The sequence below is a fragment of the Oryza brachyantha genome, chromosome 1 (assembly GCF_000231095.2).
Source record: "Oryza brachyantha chromosome 1, ObraRS2, whole genome shotgun sequence".
In the NCBI taxonomy this organism is placed as follows: Eukaryota; Viridiplantae; Streptophyta; class Magnoliopsida; order Poales; family Poaceae; genus Oryza; species Oryza brachyantha.
In genome coordinates, this window is record NC_023163.2 from 26,959,818 (window position 1) to 26,987,145 (window position 27,328).

Genomic DNA, 27,328 nt, shown 5'->3' on the forward strand with positions numbered 1-27,328 from the left:
AATATTATACCGGCATTTGCTTCTTAGCCAAGGTTTCAATATAATTACTACCTTACAGTTTGGCTTAGTAATTGTAAGTAATTTGTATATACCGCGGTCGGTAATAAATCTTGCCTAAGGTGACTACTGACAGAACATAAGATTATACTAGATGGACACTATCAGGTGCTATCAATCTATATATGATGAAACTAGCCTGATTTGAAGTAGATAGGACTATTAAGTGTGACCGGCTCTGTTTTGGCATTTGGTTGTTGAGCTTAATTCGTGCAGGTACCTTGGTTCTGTGTAGGGGTTCAGACGAACAGTGCAAAGTAAGGCCCCCCTGGAGTTAGTAGTCTGCATGAGCAATTGAGCATCGACACATGCATCGTCCATGCATGGCGGCGCCGACGCCCACGTACGTTTGATTTGGTGGATTTGAACATCAACAACTTCAGAATTACGTTTCGCTCAACTGTACGAGTACTTTTCAATATATTCTTACGCTGTCAACCGGCCAGCTTAAGTTAGGTGTGTACATAAAGAACGCATCCTTCGTGTCAATATATATACACCGAGGAGTGAGCACACACCTTGCACCTTAAAGTAGAAACACTAGCTAGTGCTCTTCGTAAATACTGTAGCTATGAGCATGTAGCAGTAGTAACGGAAACAACGAAGATGCATACAGTAGTATAGCGCGATATGATACTTTGGCTCGACGTCAGTCGTCAGAACGTCTAATTGTACAAGTAAAACTGCCACTTCGAAGCACAGGAACACGTTGATTAACTCCGGGAAACTTTCTCCCGTTCAAACAAAAGGCGATTGGCCCCTGTTTTTTTCTTTTTCACGAGAGCAACCTCCGGAAAGGAGAGTTAATCTAGTTTATAATAAAAACCGAACCCAAAAAATCTTAACATCACACGGTTAATTAAAGAAAACCCAACAAAAACTACACAGAGCACCTAAAATAACAAGAAGCAACATGTCAACACTAAACATAGCTTTTTTCCCATCCTTTAAGAGGTACTATGAGGTACTATTGTTTTCTATCTAAAATTTGGTATCTTCTATTATCTAAGATACTAAGATGTACCAAATTTTACATAAAAAACAGTGATACATCTTGGTATCTTCTCAAAGATGGTAAAATTACTCCACCAAAAAAGCCTAGAACCACCCAGACATGACACAAGTCAATATTGCCAAGCTCACTACAGAATAAGCAACTGCAACTTCTACCAAGTCTGGATAGTCGACCTCCTCCGACGAAAGAAATTAAAGACAGCGAACACCCATATGTGGATCATGACCTTCTAAGTAATGTCTCCATGGAGTAAACAACATCAAAGATGCTTGTTGATGTTTGTCCCAAACACCGGAACTATTGCTTTCACATAAAGAAAATGACAAATACACCATGATGAGTGTAATTTTCACATTTTGGTCCTTTTGAAAAACTTATTTTATAAATAGACCCCTAAAAAACTTATTGTACAAATAGATCTTTTTGACCGCGCCAACGTTATTGACGCCGTCGTTATATAGGACGGTGCCAATGACATTGGCGCCATCCTCCAAATGATATTGTTGTGTTCGTGTGGCAAGAGGACGACGCCAATGTCATTGGCGCTGTCCTATACAACGACGACGCCAATAACGTTGGCACGGTCAAAAAGTCTATTTGTGCAATAAATTTTTTCAGGAGTCTATTTATGAAATAAGTTTTTCAAAAGGGCCAAAATGTCAAAATTCCAGCCATGATGACGCCTTCGAGGAGGGAACTAACGCCCACCGCGTTGAGCGCCATTGGCACCACTTTTCCTTTGAGTGTGGTGTTTTGTCCCTCTCGTTTTAAATATTAAAAATATCTTTTGAGAACTTTGACAAAAACATCGAGCCTCTCTAAATAGTACCACTTCCCAAGGACTCAAAAACTAAATCAAAAACATTTTTTCGCTTTTGTTTGTTTGTAGGGGTCACCATGCATTCTCCAATTTATCTTAGGAACTAAACATGCTCTTATGTCATAAAAGATCATTAGTCTCTTAATTTGTTTGCTCTCAATTATCCAAAACCCATTAGGGGTCTAAATGCACTTTCACCAAAAACCCACCAACGCTCAAGTACCATGCAACTATGATCATACCCACTCGAACATGGCACCCTAATTCGAGCCACCACTATCGTCAAAAATAAAGGCGTAGAAGACGAGTGTCATCGTTGCCAAGCTTGTCACAAAGGATGCAATAGCTTTGATTTAATCACATCCTAGCACATCGCCAGTCACCATGGTTACAACCACATTGTGGTGACTCCCACACAAAACAGTAACATCACTAGTCACCAACCGTCGGTCGAGCAACCTTTTCTACCTAAGTCGCCCTCTCCCTGAAATGTACTTCCACACGATTGAAAAGAAGATATCCATTAGAGCTCTAAGGAAAAATGTTCCATCTGGCAAAGGAGAATAGCATAATGACATCCGGCCGATACATTTGTGTTATTGTCTCCATGTTAAACAGACACCACACAACCGGATCCAATCAAATCTAGCCGCCAAATCTATGAACACCTCTTTCATGACGTACTATCATCATCTTACTACCAACAATATGGGAGGCTCTATCATCACCTCATTGCCGCCATCTCACAACAACCTAGCGCCCACCAACATGGCTGCCCCTAACAAAGGAGGTTGGGTTGCCTTATGGTTCTTATCTTGTAGCCATTGTGTTACCTCGCTCATAGTTGAGCAATCTTACTAAGGTCAAATCTAGTTGTCACTCTCTGCACAGTCAATGTGGAGGTCGAGTTAACTCGTAGTATTTGGACTCCACCCTCCCTATTGTGAGTCTCCTTCACACAAAGTTATCACGTGTATATATTTAGTCATCACCAGTGCAGAGGAGCACTGCCACCCCTATCGCGCTATACTTCTCTCCCTCACTAGATCCGGGGCATGCGGGGTTTTCCCCTACCACAGTTTTCCCATGCTTGCTTTGACGACTACAAGCCTACAAGGTGGGGAGGGTAGGCAAAGGCTAGCTTTGGTGTTGTCGCCTGAGTCTCGCTTGTCCAGGGAGCGATGTGAGGGCTCAATACAAGGATCCTAATTTCAATTTGGAAAATATAATTTTTAAAAGAATGGCAATTATCATTACACTATTTGCATCAATTTTGAATTTGACAAAAATATGTCTAAATTCAACTTAAATTTGTTTAAATGTAAATCGTACTAGATGTTGTAGAACAAAATCATCCTTGTAAAAGTTTTGTCTCTCCATTGGAAGATGATATATAAAACAACCGTTGGAGTGTTGTTTAGTAAATAACCACAGAAATAATGTATCCTTTGGAAATGTCACAGAAGTAAAGGTCCTATAACAAATAGTACAAATTTAGAATGTCACGTGACGTAGCAAATTTACACTTGGCAAAAGATACTTGAATTAGAAGCAATCGATAATCAACCCACGGCAGTAAAAAGGACCATACTCTCGTGCTGATCGTGTGCTGATCGGTAAGTGCACTGATGGGTAGTATATAAATGAACGAGCAATCATAAATAATTTATTTGCAAAAATAATTTTATAGTTGTATTATCAATAATTTAAAAGCCAAAGCTGAAAAATAGACCATACCATATAGACCTTAAAATCAAGTTTTAAAATTTAAATTGTGATTGCGGCTATTAAGCCAAAATTCGAGATTCACAGTAACCGTCAGTCTATCGTCATCCTAGCTGGTAGCTACATCTATCTACAAAATTGCACAGTTAAAGTTTGTTCGAAGCATAAAGCTCTGGAAAACTAACTAGATCAGTCTCTGTTTGGACTTTGGGCACCTTTTAAATTATGCACGAAGTCGAAGCATTCATGGCTGGGAATTATTCACGAACCAACCTCCTGTAGACGCTAATGCTAACACGCTACAGCTGATTCTCCACATGGATCATGCACTACTTATGTATTTTTTAATTACTTAACTCGTGCATGCCACTGTCTTCTGGCGTCAAGAAATCAGATGCGTTATCTGAGACTTTTTAAGGCCTGGGTTAGTTTCCAAAAATTTTTCTTAAAAACATCACATCAAATTTTTAGACACTTAAATAAAGCATTACATATATATGAACATTAAAACTAATTACACAGTTACGGGGGAAATCGTGAGACGAATCTTTTAAGCCTAATTAGGACATGATTAGTCGTAAGTGCTACAGTAACTAACATGTGCTAATGACAGATTCGTCTCGCGGTTTTAGGCGGAATATAAAATATATTTTTCCATTCGTGTCCGAAATTCCCTTCCGATATCCGGTCAAACATACTCGATATGACCCTTTAACAAAAATTTTTGCCAACTAAACAACCCTTAGCTAACGGTGGCCACGACGGGAATTTTGCCACGTGAGTGGGTGGCTGATTCTGAATTCGAATTTTTGTTTCTTTTTGGTCTAGTCGCAGTCGTACTCGTATAGTCGTATACTACTATACTGTATCATTTCCGATGGAATCATGGAAATACTACTCAAAAGTCTTCGGCTTTTTTTGGGTGAGTTTTGCGTGAGCAGAATTTTTATTGTAGTTGGTGGACTGGCCCAGAGTTGCAACACACGGGCTCTTTTCGGCCCATTTTGACTCCCACGACACGGAACAGTTCAGCCCAAACATAAATAGCCCAGTAATGTCATGACGAATAACCTCAAAAGACCTTTCAGTCTGCAATGAGAATTGAGAAAAGGAAAGTAAAACTAGTGAAAAGTCCATTTGGCCCCTTAGCTGTTGGTTAAATCTGATTGTCACCCTTAAACTGTAAAATCAGGCGAATTGACGCTTCGAAGTAGTTGGTTACTCCACTTTTTCAAGCTATATATTAGTTATGACACAGTTTGTTAGTATAATATTTGGTTGATTGTCATAATTATAACATGTCATACTTAGCTAGCACATGAATCCACACGTCATATACTTATTTTCTTGTCTAACTTTTTCACGCTCATGGCTAATCAATTCCTAGCCATAATTTGTGTGGCATGCCATATATCTGGCAAACTATGATGTGGCAAGTTTAGCCACCAACCAAACGGTCCCAAAATCGATGCAAAATGATTCTATTCGTTGCTTTGACGTCTACGTAGCACATTGACCTAGACTTTGTCCTATGTGGGAGCTACATGACAGTTGAGTTGACAAATAATAAAAAAACAATACGGCGAGACCCATGTATCAGTGTCATAGATATGACATATCTTGTATACCCAGACTAAGACTAAGACATATACACATAGATGCTCTCAAAGATAGAAGTGTATATAACTGCAAAAGAAATTCGACTCCAGATTAAGTTTAATATAGAAACTTCAATCCAGGATTGGATACAACTACTTAATCATGTTATCTAAGTAGTTCTTCGAGTTCTACTTGATGTTATAAATAAAATAGCCTCCTAGGATGGCTAGGCATCGAATCTCGAGCCAAGCCACATCTATAGAAACTGAATCATATTGGACCAATAGTTGGGGGAGTCAAAATGGATTTTCTTTCTGTAAAACTACTGACAAAATTAGACTCGATACCCTTATACACATGATAAGTCTCAAATATGTAGCTGTAGATCTTCCTATATAACAACAATGTCCAAATGCGACTCCAATTTTTTTCTTCTCATTCACCACCCGGTGTCCACTCATACCCTCTGATGTGCTACTTTTGCCACTTTTCTTATCCACATGGTCCGTATTGGATACTTGGCATTCCCCCTTTTATCCTCGAGTCGCACCTCATCCACCACTACACCCCCAACGCCCCTCTTTGACTCCTTCGCCATTAACGAACCATATCTCCATGGGCCGTGTCTCAAAGCCGGTCATTGGGTGCCCTCATCTCGGCATCTGCTAAGTGGTAGCCACCCTTTGACTCGGATACCCACACAACAACTAGGGGCTGCAATTTTGATATTTTGGTCCTTTTGAAAGCTTTTTTACAAATAGATTTTTAAAAAAACTTATTGCACGAATAGACCTTTTTACCGCGCCAATGTCATTATCGTCGTCGTTGTATATGATGGCGCCAATGACATTGGCGCTGTCCTCCGACCACATAAGCATGTTATAATGACTTGAAGGACGGCATCAATAACGTTGATATAGTCAAAAAGGTCTATTCGTGCAATAACTTTTTTAGGGGTCTATTTGTAAAATAAGTTTTTTTTAAAAGGACTAAAAAATCAAAATTGCAAGGCACAACCTCTCTATATCTCACATCTCCTCCTGTCGCCTATGGATCTACAAGCCTTCTTCTCCCAAGGCGTGGAGGGGATAAGGCTTACAGGAGAATTCAGTGGCATTTTGGTACTTTTGTGTCATCCTCCCCTTCGGACAAGTGGGAAAATACCAAAAGGGTCCTCCCTTACGTGCACAGATGAAACAAATGGCAAGCGAGAGTTTTTTTGGAATTAGGTGATAAATGAGAACAGATCTCCATGAGAATGACATTTGGGCACTGGTTTTTTAGGAAGATGATAATATTAATTTTTTTTCTTGAACATATATGGATGGTTTTTGGAAAGCCTCACACCATGAGCTACATTTCTCTTTTATTTCAAGTTATTTATGTCATCGTGATAAATCTAGCATATACACTGACATACCTGTCATCCTTAAAATGGCAGCCAAAATGGTAAGAAAATAGCTAGGCATTGGACAATTTTTTGCGGGTTGGGATCCTCTAAAATACTACTTCTACAGTATTGCTTATTAACATATGCATCACACGTACTATTGAGTCCATATATTAGTGGCTAATATTACAGATGATCCAGATTCAATTGCTGCATGTCTTCATTGTCTTGCATCCATCCAAAAAATTACTATACGTGTAAAAGAACCATGAAGCACACTAGCTGGCATCCTGGGTGGCACTGAAAACGGAAGATGCTAGCTGTAATTTTGTAGTCCAGACTCCAGGTTGCGTAGTAGTAACTGATACAGGTGTTTGGCCCAGTGGTTGAGGCAGGCAGGCAGGCAGCGGCTTCGTTTTCAACAGCATTTCATTCCCTTGACATGAGCAGAGACACCCGCAGGAACACGAGGAGAGGGCTACAGGCCAGGCCAGTCCAACCAATCGAGTCAACCTCTCAACACTCGCCAACATTTCTTCCCCTCCTGCCCATTTACTTGCCACCAATTGTACAAGCTGCCCATCCCCCTCATTACTCCCTTGCCTTTTAAGCACCCTTTCCTTACTTGCAATTCCGAACTTTACACTTCTATACCCTCCTCTCCTCTGGCCCTATCTGCATCTCCTCCTCATCCTCATCTCCTTTTTGTTCTTGTTGTCCATCTCCATCTCATCATTTCTCCCTAGCACAGGAGTATGCCTCAATGTCCACAGAGAGGTAAGAGGCCACACCTCTAGAACTGATTTCAGTTAAATTCCTCCTCTTTTGTCCCCTTTTGCCTTGGTTCTTTTTGAAAGCTTCTCTCTTTGTTTCTTGGTTTTGTTCAAAAAGAGTCGGAGTGGTTGCTGTGATTTTGATGTGTTCATTTTTCTTGAAAGGATAAATCCGTGCCTTTGGTAGTTCGTGGTTAAAACTTAAAATTTTCATTGTGGGTTGCATCAATCTTGGCTCCCTCACCTGATTCCATGCAAGAAACCCTAAATATCTTACTGGGACTTTCCAATTTCCGCCAGGGAGAGACTCGATGAGGTCGGCAAGAAGATCAAGCGAGAACCGGACACCTCTGGCGTCGTAGTCGCCGCCGCCGCCGCCACCGGCACCGCTACCGCTACTGGCGCGCCGATCGAGCACCGCGTCCCCCACCGCCTTGGCCTCGGCGGCGCCGTGAACACCGTGACCCCGTGCGCCGCGTGCAAGCTCCTCCGCCGGCGCTGCGCGCAGGAGTGCCCCTTCGCTCCCTACTTCTCGCCGCACGAGCCCCACAAGTTCGCCGCCGTCCACAAAGTCTTCGGCGCCAGCAACGTCTCCAAGATGCTCTTGGTACCACTACGATACGAATATATGGCATAGCATTCTTTAAAAGAAAAAAAAAATACTCTCTTCCTTTGGCTTTGGCTAGCTTGCCCACCATTAATGGCGTTCCGGTGCAATGCGTTTCAGGAGGTCAGCGAGGCAGAGAGAGCCGACGCGGCGAGCAGCCTGGTGTACGAGGCCAATCTGCGGCTGCGCGACCCCGTGTACGGGTGCATGGGCGCCATCTCGATGCTGCAACAGCAGGTGAACGCGCTGGAGGCCGAGCTAGAAGCCGTCAGGACCGAGATCTTCAAGCACAGATACCGGCAGGCCGGCGCCGGCGTTCCCGGCCTCATGGACGACGTCCATGCCGCGGCCGTCTTCCCTTCTCCTGCTCCTCCGCCCATCCATGCCAGGGACGTGGTGTCAGTGGTGGAGGCCGGCGGGCAAGAGTTGACCGGGGCGCCGGTAATCTCGGCGGCGGCGTCCCCGCCGGTGTATGCTGCCGGACAGCCATCAAGTACTACTGACTACGGCTCCCTCAACACAAGTGAGCATGCTGCATACTTTGGTTGACCATGAAATTATCTAACATTTTGGCGAGATCACAATTAAGCTCGAGAAAATAATAACTCTGTGCATGTTTAATTATATATATGTTTATCTAGAAATAGATATAGCTGTGGATACCTTGGATGAAGAAAAGAATTTGTCCAATGGATGTATCAGTTTTTAATTTTTCTTGTTTTGTTCATTGTGATTGATTGGTTGAATTAATTAATTGAGTGCGTTCTAATAATCGAATTAGCTCAGGTTCCGGCATAAAAAATTACTCCCCATATGATTTTCTGATTTTGGTTAGATACATTTATATATATATATATATATGTTTTATGTATATATATTTAAATTTATTAGCATCTGTAAAATTTTAAATAGAACTGGAAAGTTTTATAATATAAAGCTGATGGAGCAATTATGTAAAATTGAAACACATCTCTGTGTATAATAAGCTTTATAATATGTCCAACTTCAGGTAAATGTCGTAGTAGTTAGTTATGTGTGTACTGAATATAAGATCTATCGTTTTCATCCTACGTATTTTCATGAATTTTACAATGATTGGTATATGAATTTGCGTGCAGGCTAGAATGATCTACCAGAGTACCAGTAGAGCATGCGTGATCCTTGAACTGATAATTAGATTGGTGACGAGACCTACAAGGATAGGTCATGCGCTGATGTGCACCAGTACAGTGACATCTCCATGGATATTATTTGCTTAGGAGTAATACATATCAATTTCATTGATTAGTTCTTACTATTCGAAAGATAAATTAACTTGATACTTACATGGTCACACCATTGCCACTGGTTAGTTAGTTATGCATATCAATTTCTAGTCTTGTTCACATAATTTGGCAATGGATCATTGCTCTCAAATAGGCTACACTTGGACACATGCACAGAACTTATGAAACATGCCACTGAAACTACTGTAGATCTGTAGCATATATATGCACGTCTACACTATATGCATCGTAACTCGCTTGTTCAATCCTAATGTAGTTCTACACAATAATCTTTTATGCATGTAATTTCAGATGATCGAAGTGTTTCTCTTTTTTTATGAAAAAAAATTACTACTATGTCTTATTGTTGAAACGATGGAGCATTAAGCTGGATTAAAAACATTTTCTATAAAAACGATGAAGCGTTTCTTTGTTGTATGCTTTATATATACTACCTCTATATTTTCAATAGATAAAACCATTGTTTTTTATCACACTTTACTATTTGTCTTATTTAAAAAATTATGTAAATATGCGTATGTTCTAAAATTAAAGATGATAATTGGGTGCATTCCTTTTTTTTATCTAGGTTCAGATAAAAACATTTCTGAGGTTTCTGTCGACAAGAGACGATAACTACGATGAGCTTCTTAATTTTAGTGGCTATAGTGCAATGTTACACAACCTCAACTATTTCATATAAATTTTTATCATCTGCATAGTACGCATGAATCATTGGAAGAAATCTAGTGGAATTGTTTTTTTAGTTTTGTACACGTCCACAGTACAAGTGATAGTGTACACTCTGTATGGGCCGACATATTAATTTCTTCACGTGCTCTTATATATTTTAGTATTGCCCTCAATGATACTGTGACCCTGTGCTGAAGTCTGAATACCAGGACTTCGTATATAGGCCACAGTATTTGTTCTTAATTTATTTCTCAATACAGCCTTACTGCATGACCAATTAGTGTTTCTTTTCCTCCCCTTAGTTATCTGCCATGCCTGGAAGTAGTATTTTCCCTGTTTTCTTTGGTTATTCCCGCATTTTAGTTGAGGGCCGAGTGACAGCCTGGTTCAGACTTCAGAAGGACGAGGAAGCCACTTAGCTACAGTCCATATGCATTCACTCACATTTATACTTTCGACCATATGCCCTTAATCTTCTTATATTGTTTCAGTAGAAAGCTTCTAGTTTGTGTTTGCTCGGAGATCGATTTAGCATGTGGGCATCCATCCGTTTCATGAATGTTTTCTAAACAGTTATTAAAAATATTTTGATAAGATAAATAAATATGAGATATATTAATTTAAAAATATGTAAATTCAAATTTGATATCTACAAGTTGTAACAAAAAAAATAATTACATTGAAATTAGTATACACATTCATAGATATTTTATTATTTTTATTACAACTTGTAAAAGTCTGATTTGAACATTCATGTTTATGAAGTGATATAAGTCATATTATTATATCTTATCATTTCTTATATTTTAAATGACTATTAGGTAAAACAATTGGATATTCATATAATTGCTAAAAACAGTTTCCCTTGTTTGCACGCATATGAATCGGCTGTTTTAATGTTTTCATCGACTGAGAGAGGTCAACGGCTAGGCAGCCATACTAGCTGCTACTCTCCATATCAAAATAAAGCTATTCTTTTATTAAAATAAAGTTATTATCCCACATACCTATCATTTCAATCAATCATAATTTTTTTATTTAATTTTCTTAGTTACATTCTCTTCTCATCTAGTTATAGAATCATTCTTATTTATTTTCTTAATATCTGTGTTATGTACCATATTTTAAAACGGAACAAATAGCTAATTGCATTACTAAAAGCCCTATACGACGACAAGTCTTTCCTTGACGTGCAGTTGCAGCTCGTACTTGGTTGAGTTCCAAGCAGGCAAAGTAGCCTCTGCCGGCCATAGACACACCCGGCCTCTGATTATCTCGCATTAAAAACTGCAACACCAGCACGGCCGGCTTCTCCCAGAGCGTCCGTGTGTGCGCTAGTGCGAGCGACCCCTTTCTGAGATAGAATTAAGAAGGGCTCATTATGCTAGGTTGGGTTGGGTTGGGTCTGGGAGCTTTGGCGTGTGGGATGATGGATGTGATGGGGATTTGGTCCAGCGTCGTGCTTGCTTGAGATGGCGGGCATCCTTGCTTGCTGGCTTGTCCGCACTCAACACCAACGCCGATCGATGCTTAAAAGTCTTCACTTAACCTCGAAAACCCAGCACGGGATGCCCCTACTGCTCTTGCATCTCCACTGTTTCTGGTCGTACAAACTGCTACTGCTACTGCTACACTGTCTCGCAGTAGAGTAATATGGCCTGTTGCAAGCAAGTACAGGAGCAGTTAGGCTGATCACACTGATCAGTGTTCAGGCTTTCAGATTCTGGAGCTGGTGTTTTTCAGATGTGAGCTGAACCGGGACATATATACGCACTGCATGTTAGGATTAGCTCGCGACTCACATGCTTCGACTGGCGATCGGTCGGCGCCGCGACGGTGCAAGCACGCAGGCATGCACCGGCGCACGTACCGCACCGTTTCGCTCTCTAATTTTCTTTTGTATAAGAGCGACGAATAATGTAGCGTAGCCGCTGCATTGACCAGAGGAGTTGTGCGTGTCGACTGCACAAATCTTGAGGAGCAGCACGTGGTGGTGGCAGCTATACGGTTACACACATGGCATATTGGCATGGCATGCGAGGCTAGTCTGGGACGAAGGGCATGAGGCCCCGACGTTTTGCGAAGAGAGCTCTCGACATTTGTACGTAGTGCTTGGTTAGACTCGTCCGTTGTGGGCCTTGTGGCAGAATGGTACGCAGTACACGCGAAAATGAACAGAGGTTACACCATTAGGCCACCTCCAACGGTGGAGATAACATATTATAAAAGATAATTTTTTAATGGTTTAGTTTTCAGCAAATAGCTTATAGTACAAATTACACTACAATTTATTCATTCTCATTTGACATTAAAATATGTACAAAAGAAGAGATAATTTTTATCTTTTTTTCTATTAAAAATTGTAGATTATATCTTACGTATAAGCTTATAGATATCTATTGGAGGTGGTCTTACAAGACTTTGCTCGGCCAGTGCAGACTACATGTCTGCAGACCACGCAACTCTTCGGTGAAGACTGAGTGGCTGTTTGGATTTAGGGACTTTTTTTCCCTTGTCACATCGGATGTTTAGACGTTAATTAAGAATATTAAATATAGACTGATAACAGAACTAATTGCATAAATAAAGACTATTTTATTAGACAAATTTTTTAAGCCTAATTAATACACGATTAGTAAATGTTTACTGTAACATCACATTCGTTAATCATGGACTAATTATGCTCAATAGATTCGTCTCGCGAAATAGTTCAGAGTATGAGATGTATTTTATTAATAATCTATATTTAATACTTCTAATTAGTGTCAAAAATTCGATGTGACGGGGACTTAAAAAAATATGTGAGAACTAAACAGGCCCTGAAGATAACATTTGCGGGTTTTTTTTATTTCTTGCATCTTCTTAATATTTCCTTTTAGAACAATTGTCCCAAAATGTATCTTTAAAATCTTAGAAAAATAAAATTCTAAAAAAGATAACATTTATGACAACGTGAAAAAAGATTCCCCTTCATATATATACACACACACATGCAAGTCTATATTCACCATCTGTATTCTTGTGAATCTAAATATGCAACGATAGAAAATGTCGAGGAAAAAAATAAAAAAAAATGTGTTGAGAGTGGGATTTGAACCCACGCCCTTTCGGACCAGAACCTTAATCTGGCGCCTTAGACCAACTCGGCCATCTCAACATGTTGTAAATTTGGCCTATTAATATTGTAAATTTGTAAACCTGCAGCAATTAGGCCCGCGCAGCGATGTAGCCCAGCCGCCCAGGAAGCCAGCGTGTTGGAAAGGTGTGGGCCTAAGCGGGGAAGGACTCCAGGGAAGGTTTTTGTAGTCTCTGGGAAAAAGCAAAGTCCACTGAATCTTTCAGAGGGTGCTTTGCGCACGCAACATCACCACAATAAAAGTTCAGTAGATCCGTTTTAAATGTATTCGCTATTAATTTTTATGATACTTGATCATTCAAAAATAATTTAGGTAAGTCTTTGATATGTCCGTTCGAAAAAGAGTTATATTTATCAAAAAAAATGTCTCGCAAAGATTTTATTCTTATAGCTCAAGAAAGTGACGAACAAATGCATTGGACTTGAGAAAATGAGAAACAAATATATTGGACTTCGAGAAAGTGAAGGCCATTTTGTTCTTTTGGTCGTATAACGATACGTGCATAATGGAAGAAAGATCGAATTTTTTAGACGGATTTAGTATTTTGCTTCAACCTATTTTATTATTAAAGATTTTTAGTATAATTTATGGTTTTTATTTTTAGTCAAAATGTGAAATAAATGGATAATCAAACATTATTTCTAGAAACATCGATACCATCGTGTGTTTAAAAACGAGAAAATTGCTATTACGCCATTTGAGAGCGTTTTCATCAAAATATCATCCTAAAATTTAGATTTACTAAAATATCTTTCTCAAGATGGCATTTTGATGAAACCGCTCCTTCAATTTTCCTTTAAAAACAGAGGTGGTACTTCATTCAGCAATGGTGAAATGAAAATGCTTGGACCCATCGTTTTAGCAATAACTTTTAAGCATTAGTGAAAATCTAAATTTTAGAACTAAATTTTGGAGTTGATTTTGATGTTTTCTTATTTTAGTTTATATCATAGCATTTGGTTTTAGATCAGTAAGACCATGTGTATAAAAGATTTATCTATAAATTATTGTTGAGTTATTAATAAGTTGTTTCACTTATAATAAGTACTTGCTTAGATTTTTTTATTTGATGCCGTTAATTTTTGATCAACTTTTGACTGTTTGATTTATTCATAAAATTGTATATTTACTAATTATTTTGTTATAATTTGATTTTTTTTATTATAGAAACTTCAAGAATGACTTATAATCTTGCATATTTACACAAAAAATAAATAAAAATAGTCAAATGTAGATTAAAAATCAACTTTGTCAACTTAAAAATGAAATGAGTATTAGCGAACAACTAGTCTTCGAGTCTATAACCTCTTCTCTACCCCAGCGGTAGCGGTAGTGTATGTTAGAGCTTCTCTAAAAAACTACTCATCTTACTTAACATATTAAATTTTAGCAATTTTGGAAAAAAATGATTTTCCAAAGTACTGTCTATTTGACTTGTTATATTATTTGAATGACTAAACATGATTTCTCAATAGTCAAATTTGGTAGTCAATCTTTCACTAGCAAGGTTGCTAACTGTGGCTCCACGTGGGGAGGGACCCACTAGTCATCCTCCCTTTTTAAATTTAGAGAGTGAGGATAGAGCCTGTTGGAGTGCACATCAAATTTAGAATTATCAAACTTGATATAAATGACTAAATTTAGATTTAGAAAATCAAAAGCCATTCTCTGGACACACTTGGGCACTTCAACAAAGGATCCAGCGTTTCGTCTCTTTATTGGGCCTTCTAGCCAATCGGTTACACTGGGCCATGGCTACCATAACTAGTTGTCTTTTGCAGGAAAACCGGCCCAAATAGTTACGGGCAAGATTTTTGTCTTCAGCGACAGGTGTCTACTTCACATTATTAGCAAATTAATGGCCCGAGGGGACATTCAAATCGACTTTCCTTAAAGAAAGAAAACTCTCTTATCTCAAATAAGAAAAGAAAGTGAAAAGTCTCCTGTCACCTCATCCGGAGATCCTAAGCACATTGAGCCATGATCAAGAGATGCATGTAACTAAACGCTTCAGAAAGTGTGGTAGATGTTTTCTCTGACCAGAAGCAGCCTGCTGGCTGCTGCGCTGTAGGCTTTAGTTAGCCCTTTTCTTTTCCACAATTGAATCACCTCTCATTAATCCCTTTTTCTCAAATATCTGGGCAATCTTATCGCTATCAATCTGTATGATCAGCACATTGCCTTCTGTGCTCTAATATCCTTCAGACAAAACCCACTTTTAATTTTCAGGAATCTGTTGCACCTATATAAGCATATGGCTGCCGGCTAGTATACTTGCCAGTACAGTGCCAACAGCTTAGAGATATACACAAATTCGCATCCTTCTCAGTAAAGGTCATGTGCAATGGCCAAGAGCTCTTGGCCCTCTGCATGCTTTACAAGTGGTGTCGCTAGCTCGATGGATCATATGCACGAAGGGATGACGTAGGCAGTATCTGTACGGTACTGTTACCCCTCCATTTTTTTTTACTTGACCTTTTAAATTATGTTTGATCATTTATTTTATTTAAAAATTTTATCTAAATATATAAAATTATAAATTATACTTAAAGTTACGTGAGTAATAAACCAAATCATAATTAAATAGTTAATAATTATATAAACTTTTTGAATAAAAAGAAGGATAAAACATAGATAAAAAGTCAACGACGTCAAAAAAAAATCAAAAGGAGTATTATACAACTCCTGAGCATGAAAAGAAAAACATATAGTCCTCTTTTGTCTTCTAGAATAGAACAGTTAGTATATCTTATCATTACCGCTCTGTCTCGTCCACTTAAGACGTTCATGGTGGAGCCACTATGCTTACTACTACTACCGGAGTATTACTCTCAGAAAGTTGCAGCAAAGGAGTTTATCCGGTTACAGTCTATTGGCTGGGAAAAGGTGGGTCAAATGCTCCCTTGCCGATAATTTGTGGTGACAGCACTTTGGATCTGCAAAAAGACCACGTCGATCAACCTTTTTTATTTTTGGCTAAAGTAAGAACATAGATGTGCCTGTACACCATCGATGCATCACACAGGCATCAGCGTGATGCACACATAAGCAAGACTTGTCCCAGCTGGAAACAATCCCCTATATATTTAGCCAGTACGAGTGTATCCCTATATCCAGGGGCGGATCAACACATGGGGCGGCGGGGCTCGCCCCCGCTAACCCCATTAAATCCATTGTAGTCTTTTATAAAGACCCTTCTAAAATTTTATAGCAAAGATTAATAGAAAGAAAGGGCTGAAACTCTATCTAAAATATGCAGACCCTTCTAATCTCGTTGGCTAGATCCGCCGGTATCTTATCTGTCAATAGTTCGATACGCAAGCTGGTTCACGGTTGCAGCAAGCAACAGGAGTGCATGGCTGCATGTATGGCATCCAGGATGGCTGCAATCAAGGCTTTGTTTTTTTGGAACGTCTGTTTCGACTGCTCGGCTCGCTGATGTGCTCTGAACTGGGGCCAATGCGCCGCCCGGCACGCTAGCTAGCTGCCAGATCAGTTAACCGAAGTGAAGAAGCGCACACGTGAACACGCCAGGCACTGTGCGAAGTTCTGTTCTCTTGTAAGGCAGCGATTGCTTGCTTGCGATAGATCTATCTATCGATCGCTTTCTCCCCCCATAAATTTTATTTTTTTTCTTTTCTTTCTATTATGCGACAGAGTATCGAGCCATGCGTGACGTGGCGATGTCGTCATAATGGCGTCAGCCTGGAAGACCACTGTCGGGGGCACGTCCGCATCCGATTTATTCGGCGTTCAGTGTTTCGCCTAAATGCTTGACCCAGTGACAGCCAAGGAGCCAGCGGCACACGTACAAGTAGACGCACTGTGCGATGCCCTTGATTGCCCGTCGCCCTCACGGAACTCCGTCGCCTTTGCGAACTAAATTATTCTCCCCTTTGCTGTGCCTTTGCTGCTGCGGCTCGAGTAGCGGACGACGGGGGAAAAACACACAGTTTGCGCATATGTTGGTCAGCTTTCTCGTGTGCCTAGCTTCCGCTACGGATCGATCGAACGTATATGTGATAACCACCAACCAAAACTCTCTTGTACGTTAGGCCTCCCCGAACTCCACCGAGGCACCAACCATGTACTTGTACGTACTACCAGCCTACCAGGTACCACCAATCCTTCTCCTATGCCATCAACGGCATGGCTGGGTTGCCTTGCCCGTTGCTCGGCTAGCTCACGCACTAGCTAGTTGCCTCGAGATCTCACCGACGGCCGCGCGTGCCCTCCCCAGCATGCACGCAGCGCCGGCGAGGTCGACGACGCGCGCGGGGCGGGGCGGGGCGGCGCCTTGGTGACGGCACGAAACACAATAATTGCGGCGCGTTTTTTTGCCGTTTTGCTCCTGTCGCGCGGATCGGTCGCGTCGCGGGCGTTGCTTTCCGCGGCCCGGCGCGTCGTCCACCCTCTCTCGCTCGCGCATTATCACGGGGCTCGCTCACGTCCGGTCGGTGTACATTGCTCGCGCGATCGGGGGACGGTGAGTGCGCGCGGTCGAGCTCTCCATATGCATCTGCTCGTGTCGCTTCGGTTCTTCATTGCTTTCTCTTTCTCTTTTGTCCCGTAAGTGATCGGAGTTCATACCAGCTTTCCTTGGCATGTACTCTTGCACGTCTCTTTCCCCCCTTCACGCGCACATGCGGCAGCGAAAGGGTCTAGCATTTCCATTGATGTATCCAGCCACTACATAATGTCTTCCGTTGCCATGCATGCGCGCGCCATGCGGTTGTTGCAGTAGCTTAGCTCTCCTGATCCGTTTCGTCCAGGATTCTTGACCGGCCCGTAATAAACATAAAGCGCACCCACGCACCGCCACAGGCCGCCCGTTTCATCCATTCAAATATGCAATCTCGCACGCAGGCCAGATGCGTGAGAATTATTCTACGTGCGTGCTGCATAAAGTGAAAAACGGCCGGGAGAGGATCAATCAACGACGACCGATCCACGATCACAATTCGCAAACCTAGATCGCTAGGCCTAGCCAGTAGCCGGCCAATCCTACACTGTGAATGGTTGAAGCGTTCACTCATCAACCGATAACACAAACAACACAAACTCAGCTAATAATAAAGCGAAGCGTGTGGTCACTTACACTAACTTACGCGCCACCCTTGCCGTGATGTCCCTTTCCCCCCTCGTACCACCGACGGATGCTTGGATATCCTCTGCTCGGCTGCTCCTAGGCGTGCCGTGCCTTTGGTGTTTCTTCTTCGTTTTCTGTAGCTAATTAACCTAGCCAGCATTTTTGGAGTTTGGATCCGATGAGATATCTGATGGGCCACCCTGCTCAAACGCTGAGCGGAGCGATCGAGCCGTCGCCCGTCACAACTCGATAGAAAAGATATCGCAACTCGACTGGAAAGATTCATGGGCTATATCTCCACAACGGCAGGATGGAATAATGGATCGATCGATCACAAGTCACAGGCGAGATCGAAGTGAGATCATCAACTACCGTATACGTCGTGCATGTCGAACACGCCGGGTTCCGGCCGTTTCCAGGTGTACCGAATTGCACTGGATTTGGGCCCACTGTACGTGCAACGGAGAGCGCTAGGGCGCACCAGAGACAAGACGCGGTGTCGTGCCCATGACGCCTGCAGCCGCCCTTGCGCTCGATCGGCAGAGCAGTTGCTGAAGCTCGTGGGGTGATTAGGACGGTAAAACGCTGCCCATCCGCAGATTTTTCAGGCCCCATGCCGCTCTGCTCCACACGTAGCACAAATATGCAGTTGCCAGGGCGGCATCGTCCAAGGATTACTGATGCACATCCAAGGACTACTAGTACTGATGCACGGCCTTTCAGTAACCATCGCAACTTACCTCTCGGTCACGGCTCAAGTACTTACTACTCTACTTGGCGACTCGAGAGTCGAGACCGGTAGTCGTCACTCGCCAGCGCATCTGCCTAAAGCCGCCCGTATCTGTGGCGTTTGGTCTATATGATGTAATTGAATTCGGCCGTGATATTGATTTACACCACGCCGGGCGGCCGGGTACATTTCAGGACCCTCTGTGTTTTTCCTCCTGCCACGACAATTTAACCCGAGAAGGAAGAAACAGCCTAGCTATCTCGCTGGCCGCAGGCAGCGCGGATCAAATGCGACCACGCCGAGTGTTCCGGACGTCGCTGGTAGCAAAACCTGATTCAAATTTCTTCCCTTGAGTGACGTCTCGCGTCCATCCAGCCGCGAAATTTACGGGGCCCGAAAGTGATCGATGGGGCTCGAGCTCGAGTGAAAACGAGCGGGCGATTGTTTTGCATCCGCTGATGTGATCGTGTGAGGCCCCGGCCGTGACCAACGCAATCTCTTATTCTTGTTACTGTTTATATTGAGAAAATTTTTGGAAGAAGTGTCACGTCAAATGTTTGATCGGATGTCGGAAGAGGTTTTTGGACACGAATGAAAAAATGAATTTCACGGCTAGCCTAGAAACCGCGAGACGAATCTTTTGAGCCTAATTAATCCGTCATTAGTACATGTTGGTTACTGTAGCACTTATAACTAATCATGGGCTAATTAGGCTCAAAAGATTCGTCTCAAGATTTCTTCCATAACTATGCAATTAGTTTTTTGATTCATCTATATTTAATGCTTTATTTAGATATCCAAAAATTTACTAAACGAAGCCTTAGAGTAGTACTTGTACTGAACATGCGAGATCTGTGATACATTGGTGATATATGGAATGTACGTGGCAAAGCTTGGAAAACGCTGGGGGGGGGGGGGTGCTGAGGTCGGATTAGTCCAGAGCCATCATTCACAATAGAGCACGTTTATAATCATTAAGAAAGTATTAAAAGATAACATATTTTTTGGTATAAAATTTGGTATATCTAGTTATTTTATATCTCGAGATACCAAAATAATATAAAATTTGATATATCCAATTATTTGTATCGTGAAATATTAAAATTTTAAGTATAAAATTTGGTACATCAAATTACTTTCTCAATTATGATAAAACTAGCATGATGACCCGCACATATTGCGGGGCTAGCATTTTTATATAAAGTCTATTATATTGATTATATTAATTTTAAGTTGTTAATTCGAAATTAAATATTTCTAAATTTATTTTTACATAGAACTTTATTTATCTCTATTCTAAATTATATTTAAAAAATTGACCACAGGTCCCTACGTAAAACTTACTTTGTTATTCTTTAAAAACACATTAATATATATATTTGGAATTCCCAACGAAAGAATAGAGTATAGTATTTAACACTTGAAAATTTATAAATACTCTACTTATGCTAATTATAATTATAGAGCTGTATTATCAAATATAATTGTTCTGGAATACAGTCAAATGCGTCAAGCAATCATTGGTGTTTCCTTAAATTTGAGAAGAAATATATGAAATTGTAGAGAAGAAAAGAGAAAACACCCACATTTAATCCATTATTAATTTGGTGAGCACCGTGTCATGCGCCGCAGTGAAAAAGACAAAAACACCCACACTTTAATCCATTCCACATTTTCAAGTAATTTAGAGCATGTTTGGACGAGGGACTTTAATAGTCTCTGAATTTTTTTTTATAGTCCCTGGGCATTTGTTTAGTCCCTCCTATTTGGGAAGAGGGACTAAAAGTGACTTATTATAGGGTACAAGTATTATTTTACCCCTGAGATCCTACGCGGCAGCGCGCAAAGAGGGGAGAGAAGAGGGGCAGCGCGTTGAAACGGGCAAAAAAAAGTCCCTAATACTTTCTCAACAGGGACTACAAAATTTTGACGGACTAAAAAATCCCTCCTCTTTAGAACAAGAGGGACTTTTTCCTGGAAATCCCAAGGACTTTTCTTGATTCAAACAGGGCCTTAAGTTTGTGGTTTTTTTTTCAAAAATCAGCCATAGAGAATATTCGAAGCAATCACAAATTGAGAAGGATAATAAGTTTAACAGAAAATCACCCAATATTAAATATTGATAACTTTATGAAATAGAATTCATGAACCATGAAATAAGATACCCGTCCATATGTGGGAGCTTCATCCTAGTTAAATGAAAAGATGATGCTCACGTTATGGTCGTTCCACACATTTGGATAGATTGTGTTTACCGCAATGCTATTTTCAAAATTTACCTTTTTTCCACGTTTGCAATGTAATAAACAAAACCACTATTTTATCACGCCGCATCAATTAGACTGACAGGGTTAGGTAGGATTGTACATAACTTTTAGCTTAAAAATAACTTCGGGATTCTCTAGATTTATCGGTCAGTTTTCGGAGGTGCTTACGAGGGGTTTGCGTGCATGTGTTCTTAGGGGAGATTGTGCGTGCGTTATGAGCATCTGCGTTGCACTATGTTCTAAAAAAATAAGAGAGATTTACTTTGGTCCAACAAAAGTACCTCAAGGTACCGGTACCTCGAGATACTAAATCGTTTCTCACCATTGGATCTAGCTAAGTAGGATATGCACTGTTAGATCCAACGATAAAAAACGATTCAGTACCGTGAGCTACCGGTACCTCAACGTACCTTTTGTTATTTTTTGTTTGAGTGAGGCAAATCTCAAAATAAGATAGTGCTATCATGTTTCATGTGTCCCTCCTCCATGTCTGCCTAGCAGGGATCGAGATCAAATGCAGTTTTCACTATGAATACAAGATAAGGACTGTACATGATCTTGATCATCCATTTTTTCATCGTTTGCTTAGATTAAAATCTACAGTAAATGAGCTACACTGCCTCAGATGGTCCTGACCTTTCGATTTGCATCGGATAGCCCCTGGTGTAAGCAGTCACAATAGGGACCGTCCGGCCCCGGTGGCGTGCATCTAGCAAGTCGCAACAAACCCGAGATATTTCCTTCAGCTGACGACATGCTTTCCGCACATTGCCGATCGAAGTCTAATCCGGCCATCCGCAATGCAACACCAGGAGACGAGTATAATCATTGCCTCCACAAACAAAGATGGCCAACTAACTACACACCGATCAGTGGCAAATCTGTATTTACAAATGGACAGTAGTGAAGAGCGCACACTTTCACTTCTCGTTCCCTAGCCTTTTCCTTCCCCTCCTTTTCCTCGGCGTTCGCTAGCTACTGGTGTAGCTGCTACTCCCTCCTTCCTTTGTTGCTGCCATGTCCGCGGATTCGATCTCTTCGTGCCAGGCATGTGCGTGCACAGGACACATGTCGTATGGCCTTCGCGAAATTTGCCCTCTCAACAACCACCTCCCATTACCTCCACCAACACAGGCACCCCCATCAACCACAATAACTACACTGCACCGAGCAATGAGCGCATCGCTCCATCTGACCGTCTCCGAGCAGGCAGAGCCATGCGAGAGCTTGAAGAGCATTGTGCGTGCACTACGTACGACACTAGCTCTATCAACTCGATCATATATAGCTGGTGCTAGATTATAAGACGGTTTAGCTTGGACGTGGCTTTCAGCTAGTATCTGAGATCTCGCTGCAAATTAATATGGAGCAGTAGTCATGCATCATGACAGAGAATTAATTCAAGCCTTCGACAGATTTTTAAGTACCAGTCAAGCTGATTAGTGAACTAGTGATCGCTCCGCCGATGTTGCAGTCTCAACAATACTGCCAACCAACCACACAGAGACCATAAATGAACTACTGCATTCGTTCCATAATAATCTTATTTTTTATTTTTTTTCAATGTTTGACCATTCGTCTTATTTAAATTTTTGTTGATTAATATTTTTATTATTACTAGATGATAAAATATAAATAGTACTTTATACGTGACTAATTTTTTTTAAGTTTTTATATAAATTTTTTAAATAAGACGGATGGTCAAACGTTGGACACGAAAAAACGAAAAATAAGATTATTATAGGATGGAAAACGAAAAATAAAATTATTATGGGATGGAGATACTATTTAGCTCCACCGGCTGAAAGATCGGAAGCGTACGTTACGGGGCTGGACGGCGAAGACGCCTCTTGCCGGGCAGGGCCAGAGGGAGGTGATGGCTCTGCGTGCTTTCGGCGAATAAATAGCATTTGTCCATCCAAGTACACGGGGGAAGATGGAACTGAACTTTGCATCGCAGTGCCATGATGCAACATGTGAGTGGACCACGAGAGACCGATGGGCCATGGATCGATTCATCGATCGACCTACTCTGCCCATCCTTAAATGGTTACTTCTGCCTCACATGCGTGTATGTCAGATGCTTCTGTTTGATCATGAAATGCAAATATGCAATGCATATATATATATGATCCATGGATGGTAGTGTAGTAAAATGAAGCTATAGCTAGCGGCAGTATACGACACTGTTCAGCTTGTGTGCGTGTTTATGGGTTGGACGGATCACTGCTGTTACTGTCGGAGGGGATAGCCGGATGGGTCTCATGTGTGAAAGGTAAGTGGTGATGCATCCGAACATATCCAGAAATTAAAGGTAGCCAAGGTTTTGAACATTTCTTCACTGGATCTTCCACACATGCATGGGCCATAGTGTAACTTTCAGTTGACGTCTGATGATACCACCTGCGCAGAAGAGGATTAACACGGCTAGTTGTCCGACTGTTAACCTGCAGAGAGCCGTTCATCTCTGGATGATGGAATGGCCAAGATAGACGCCAACACGGGATTTTCCCTAACTCATCCTGGACATATGGATTGATGACTAGTATATGCGGGTAAGAACAAATACTTAAACTCCAATTGTTATGGAGAGTTATTGGCATGGATCTGATTTGACTTATACGTGTCGGTGACGGACCTAATATTGATCAAGCACTAGGCTTTTGTACCTGACAGTTTCGTGAGTACACGTATAAATATACCTGCCTCGCTACAAGTGTTTCCATATAACCACAAGTCTCCAGCTATAAGGGTAGAACAAACAGCAAGAATATCTCTCTGAAAAGACGATGTCAAAAGTATTCGAAACTGTCAGTACTATCATATACCTGGTTTTCAATTGAATAACGTGTAACTACATGACACAGCTTCGGTGGACCACTCATGCAAATGGCAGTGGTTGCACACTCATAAATGCGAACTCCAGCTCCATGTACGTCAGTGTACGTAGCTAGGAACACAGCATACCCCTACAGTAGCATTGTAGTGCTACCACGTAGCTAATGAATCGAAACATGGAAAATTTAAACAAGCTATAGTACCAGTAGCATGGCCAACTTTTAGCCAAGACGAGACCTGAATTCCTCTTAACCACTCGTATATGATGCACATATATCAGAATATATGCAGAGAAAACAAGGTGATCAGCCTGCACAATATCTACTGATCAGGCTCCAAACCTTTTCTGTATCCCCCGTGGGATAATCAGTCAAGAAAACCAAAAGGAAAGAAGAAGAAAAAAAAAGGTGGTGGAAAGAAACAAAACCTAATTACTTACATCGCCTACTGGCTGATGCTTTCGTGTATGATCCGCTAAATTAATCGACCAGATCGATGAGAAGCTTCTAGCATCTACACAAGGTTAGCTAAGCGGGCGAGGCATGGCGGTATCCTTACAGGTAGCCTCCCGGCAAAATTGCGAGACCGCGCGTAGAGGACGGTGCAGAGCAGCGTCCCCACGGCGCACGTCGAGCCCCAGATGGCGAACGTCTCCCTGTAGCAGCCGGCGCCGGAGCAGGTGAGCGTCCCGCGCGCGCCGGCCTCCCGCTGGTAGAGGAAGGCGGCGAAGTAGCCGAAGAACAGGGAGCCGACGGGGATGTTGGCCACCACGACGTTGTGGTTGACGCCGAAGTTCTTGGTGCCGAACAGCTCGCTCGTCGCCGACACGGCCACCGACGTGATGGCGCCCGTGCACGTCCCGATCACGGCCGTGGCCAGGTACAGGAAGAAGTCGCGCTGGTTGAGCAGCAGGAAGAAGGCCCCCGCCATGGGCGCCATCAGCGACGCCATGGACCCCGTCCTCGATATGGAGTAGCCACTTCTGCACAAACGAACAAAAGTTTAGTTAGCACCTAATTAATCAACCTCTAGATCGAACTAGAGAAACAAGCTACTGAAATCACCCAGACACAAACAGCCAAGATCTAACTCTACGACTCTACGTACAGCAACAAGTTAGTTAGCACGTCGTCGTTAAAAACAAACAAAGACTGCACGAATCTTCGAAAACGAGAAGTCTACGTAGTCTCCGAAATCCCAGGACTCATGTAGTATTAGTAAAGAATACTCTGTTTGACAAATTTGCTACTCTGTTTTGCGTTTTTAATCGTGGAAGTGTGTGAAAGGAATGATCACTTACTTCGCCGAATAGTAGTCCATGAAGGCTGGGAGCAGTCGGCCGAAGAATCCAAACGAAGACGAGAGGGAGACCAGAGTGGACGTCTGCCCGATCCCTCGCGACTCGGCGATCTGACCGAGATTGTTGAGGAAGACGAGACCCAGGGTGCCACTGAACATGTAGCTGAAGAAGTAGAGCCAGAAGTCTGGGCTCTTCAGCAGCCGGAGGCCGCCGACATCCTCCTGGGGCTTCTTCACCACGGCGTCCTCCTCCTTGGCTGCCTCCGTGTTTGCCCCGGCGGGGACGTCGATGACGACGACGCTCTCCACGGACTCTGACTCGTCGGTGCCGAGGTCATGGATCCTGTTCTCCCGCTGCGTCTCCCGTATCTTGGTCAGGGTCTCCCGGATCTTGAGCGCCACCGGGATGAGGATCGGGGTGGCCAGCAGCACGCCAAGACTGATCATGTGCTCCTTGGAGGACAGGCCGTTGGCCGTCGAGCCGATGCTGCCGACCACAGCGCAGGCGCCGGTGGCGAGCGTGATCGCGAACATGACGAGGAATGCCACGTCCGAGCTAGCCGCGCTCTTGAGGTCGAACACCCTGAGAGACGGCGCCACCATGACGGTGACGAACAGCGGCACGACGGCATTGAGGAGGAGGTACGTCTTCGTCTTCGAGTTGGCCAACCCGGGAAACGTCTCGGCCAGGCTGGTGTACACCTTGGCGCTCAGGCCGAGGTAGCTCGTGGCGAGGCTCACCGCGACGCGGCTGCTCGACGCGAAGTTGTTGATGCAGAGGAGGTAGCAGACGGTGTTGATCCAGCAGATGCCATTCCCGGCCAGGGCGGTGAGCACGAAGAGATGCCAGTACCGGAGGCCGGAGCTGTCCAAGAACATGTACTGGATGCCATAGCCGACGAGCCCGAATGCCGCGCCGACGAACGCGACGACCCACAGTGGCAGGTACAGGGCCGCCACCCCGGAGAACCATCCGAAGAGCTTGCCCGCGTCGGACGCGAAGGCAAGGAAGTTGAGCTGCACCTGGCTGATGCTCTTGAGCTCCTTGAGCTGCGACGAGTACACCGGGAAGTCGGAGTTGGGGCCGTTGATGGTCTGTAGCCAGATGCTTCCGACCAAGCTCAGCCAATGGGCCGAGGAAGGGGAAGGCATGGTGAGGAACGCTTTCCTCAGTTGCTGGTGGTGGTAGCACTTGAGCTGTAATGGCCTCTGTCTGCTACGTATTTATGCAATTCCGGCAGTTAATTAGCCGGCAATAAATTGTCCGATTGAGATGGCTGTGGCTGCAAGCCGGCTTAAGTGGTTTGTTGTTAGCCAGTATGGACTCTGGAGATCAGGCAATTAGGCCAATTAGCTTTAGCCTAAACAGCAATCAGCCCAACTGACTGAAGCAGAAGTGCTATGGCCCAAGACGTAACTCTCAGCAGGTGTGACCAGAATTCAGAACGGAGCTGAGATTTCAGACTGCTGATTGCTTGCGGGATATTCCGGCGGTGTTTAGGTGGAGAAATAAAAAATTTTGGATGTCTTTGATTGGACGTCGGAAAGAGTTTTCGAACACGAATGAAAAAACGAATTTCACGGCTCGCCTAGAAGCCGTGAGACGAATCTTTTGAGCCATATTAATCTATCATTAGCGCATATGGATTACCGTAGCACTTATGACTAATTATTGATTAATTAGGCTCAAAAGATTCGTCTCATGATTTTTCATATAACTGTGTAATTAGTTTTCCGTTTCATCTATATTTAATACTCTATTTAGGAGTCTAAAGTTCGATGTGATGTTTTTGGGTGAAAATTTTTGAAGCCTCAGTTCTTGTACATCATGACACCTGTTGCTATTGTTTGCTATTAACCGGGGAGCAATGAATGATATCAATTGTTGTATCTAATTCCTGGCCCGGAATCATCGGAGCTTGTCATGGCCACCTTGCAGCCACGATGGATGAACAATTGCAGGGCTCATACCGGAGCTGCGAGCTGCCCGTTGCTGACTTCCATCGCTCGTAGATGTCACTGCG

At 42.6% G+C, this 27,328-nt stretch overlaps 2 protein-coding genes and 1 non-coding gene across 4 annotated transcripts; 1 reads left to right on the forward strand and 2 right to left on the reverse strand.

Annotated features, from left to right (window-relative positions):
• The first annotated feature begins 7,205 nt into the window (after window positions 1–7,205).
• On the forward strand, window positions 7,206–9,528 carry LOC102711753 (LOB domain-containing protein 15). 2 transcript variants are annotated; one of them, XM_015839994.1, is made up of 4 exons: window positions 7,223–7,383; window positions 7,680–7,986; window positions 8,107–8,509; window positions 9,105–9,528. In XM_015839994.1, the coding sequence occupies exons 1-4, from the start codon at window positions 7,370–7,372 to the stop codon at window positions 9,107–9,109; spliced, it is 729 nt and encodes a 242-aa protein (XP_015695480.1). In that variant the 5' UTR covers window positions 7,223–7,369; the 3' UTR covers window positions 9,110–9,528. The 2 variants fall into 2 exon arrangements, with proteins under 2 accessions (XP_006644931.1, XP_015695480.1); XM_006644868.2 differs by lacking the exon at window positions 9,105–9,528 and having other exon boundaries at window positions 7,206–7,383; window positions 8,107–8,774.
• Window positions 9,529–13,020: 3,492 nt separating this feature from the next.
• On the reverse strand, window positions 13,021–13,101 carry TRNAL-AAG. Its single transcript has one exon. It is a non-coding gene; the product is annotated as a tRNA-Leu (tRNA).
• Window positions 13,102–24,224: 11,123 nt separating this feature from the next.
• On the reverse strand, window positions 24,225–26,497 carry LOC102712034 (protein NUCLEAR FUSION DEFECTIVE 4-like). Its single transcript, XM_006644869.3, has 2 exons — window positions 25,306–26,497; window positions 24,225–24,987 (listed from the first exon to the last, which is right to left on the reverse strand). Exons 1-2 carry the CDS (start codon window positions 26,454–26,456, stop codon window positions 24,519–24,521), a joined length of 1,620 nt encoding a protein of 539 aa, XP_006644932.1. The 5' UTR covers window positions 26,457–26,497; the 3' UTR covers window positions 24,225–24,518.
• Window positions 26,498–27,328: the final 831 nt, after the last annotated feature.

Bases quoted from the DNA above. Each gene is read 5' to 3' on its own strand.
- LOC102712034 (XM_006644869.3), bottom strand. From the start codon at position 26,456: ATGCCTTCCCCTTCCTCGGCCCATTGGCTGAGCTTGGTCGGAAGCATC. The intron at 24,988-25,305 runs GTAAGTGATCAT...TCGTTTGTGCAG, and splicing joins ATGGACTACTATTCGGCGAA to AAGTGGCTACTCCATATCGA.
- LOC102711753 (XM_006644868.2), top strand. The intron at 7,987-8,106 runs GTACCACTACGA...AATGCGTTTCAG, and splicing joins ACGTCTCCAAGATGCTCTTG to GAGGTCAGCGAGGCAGAGAG.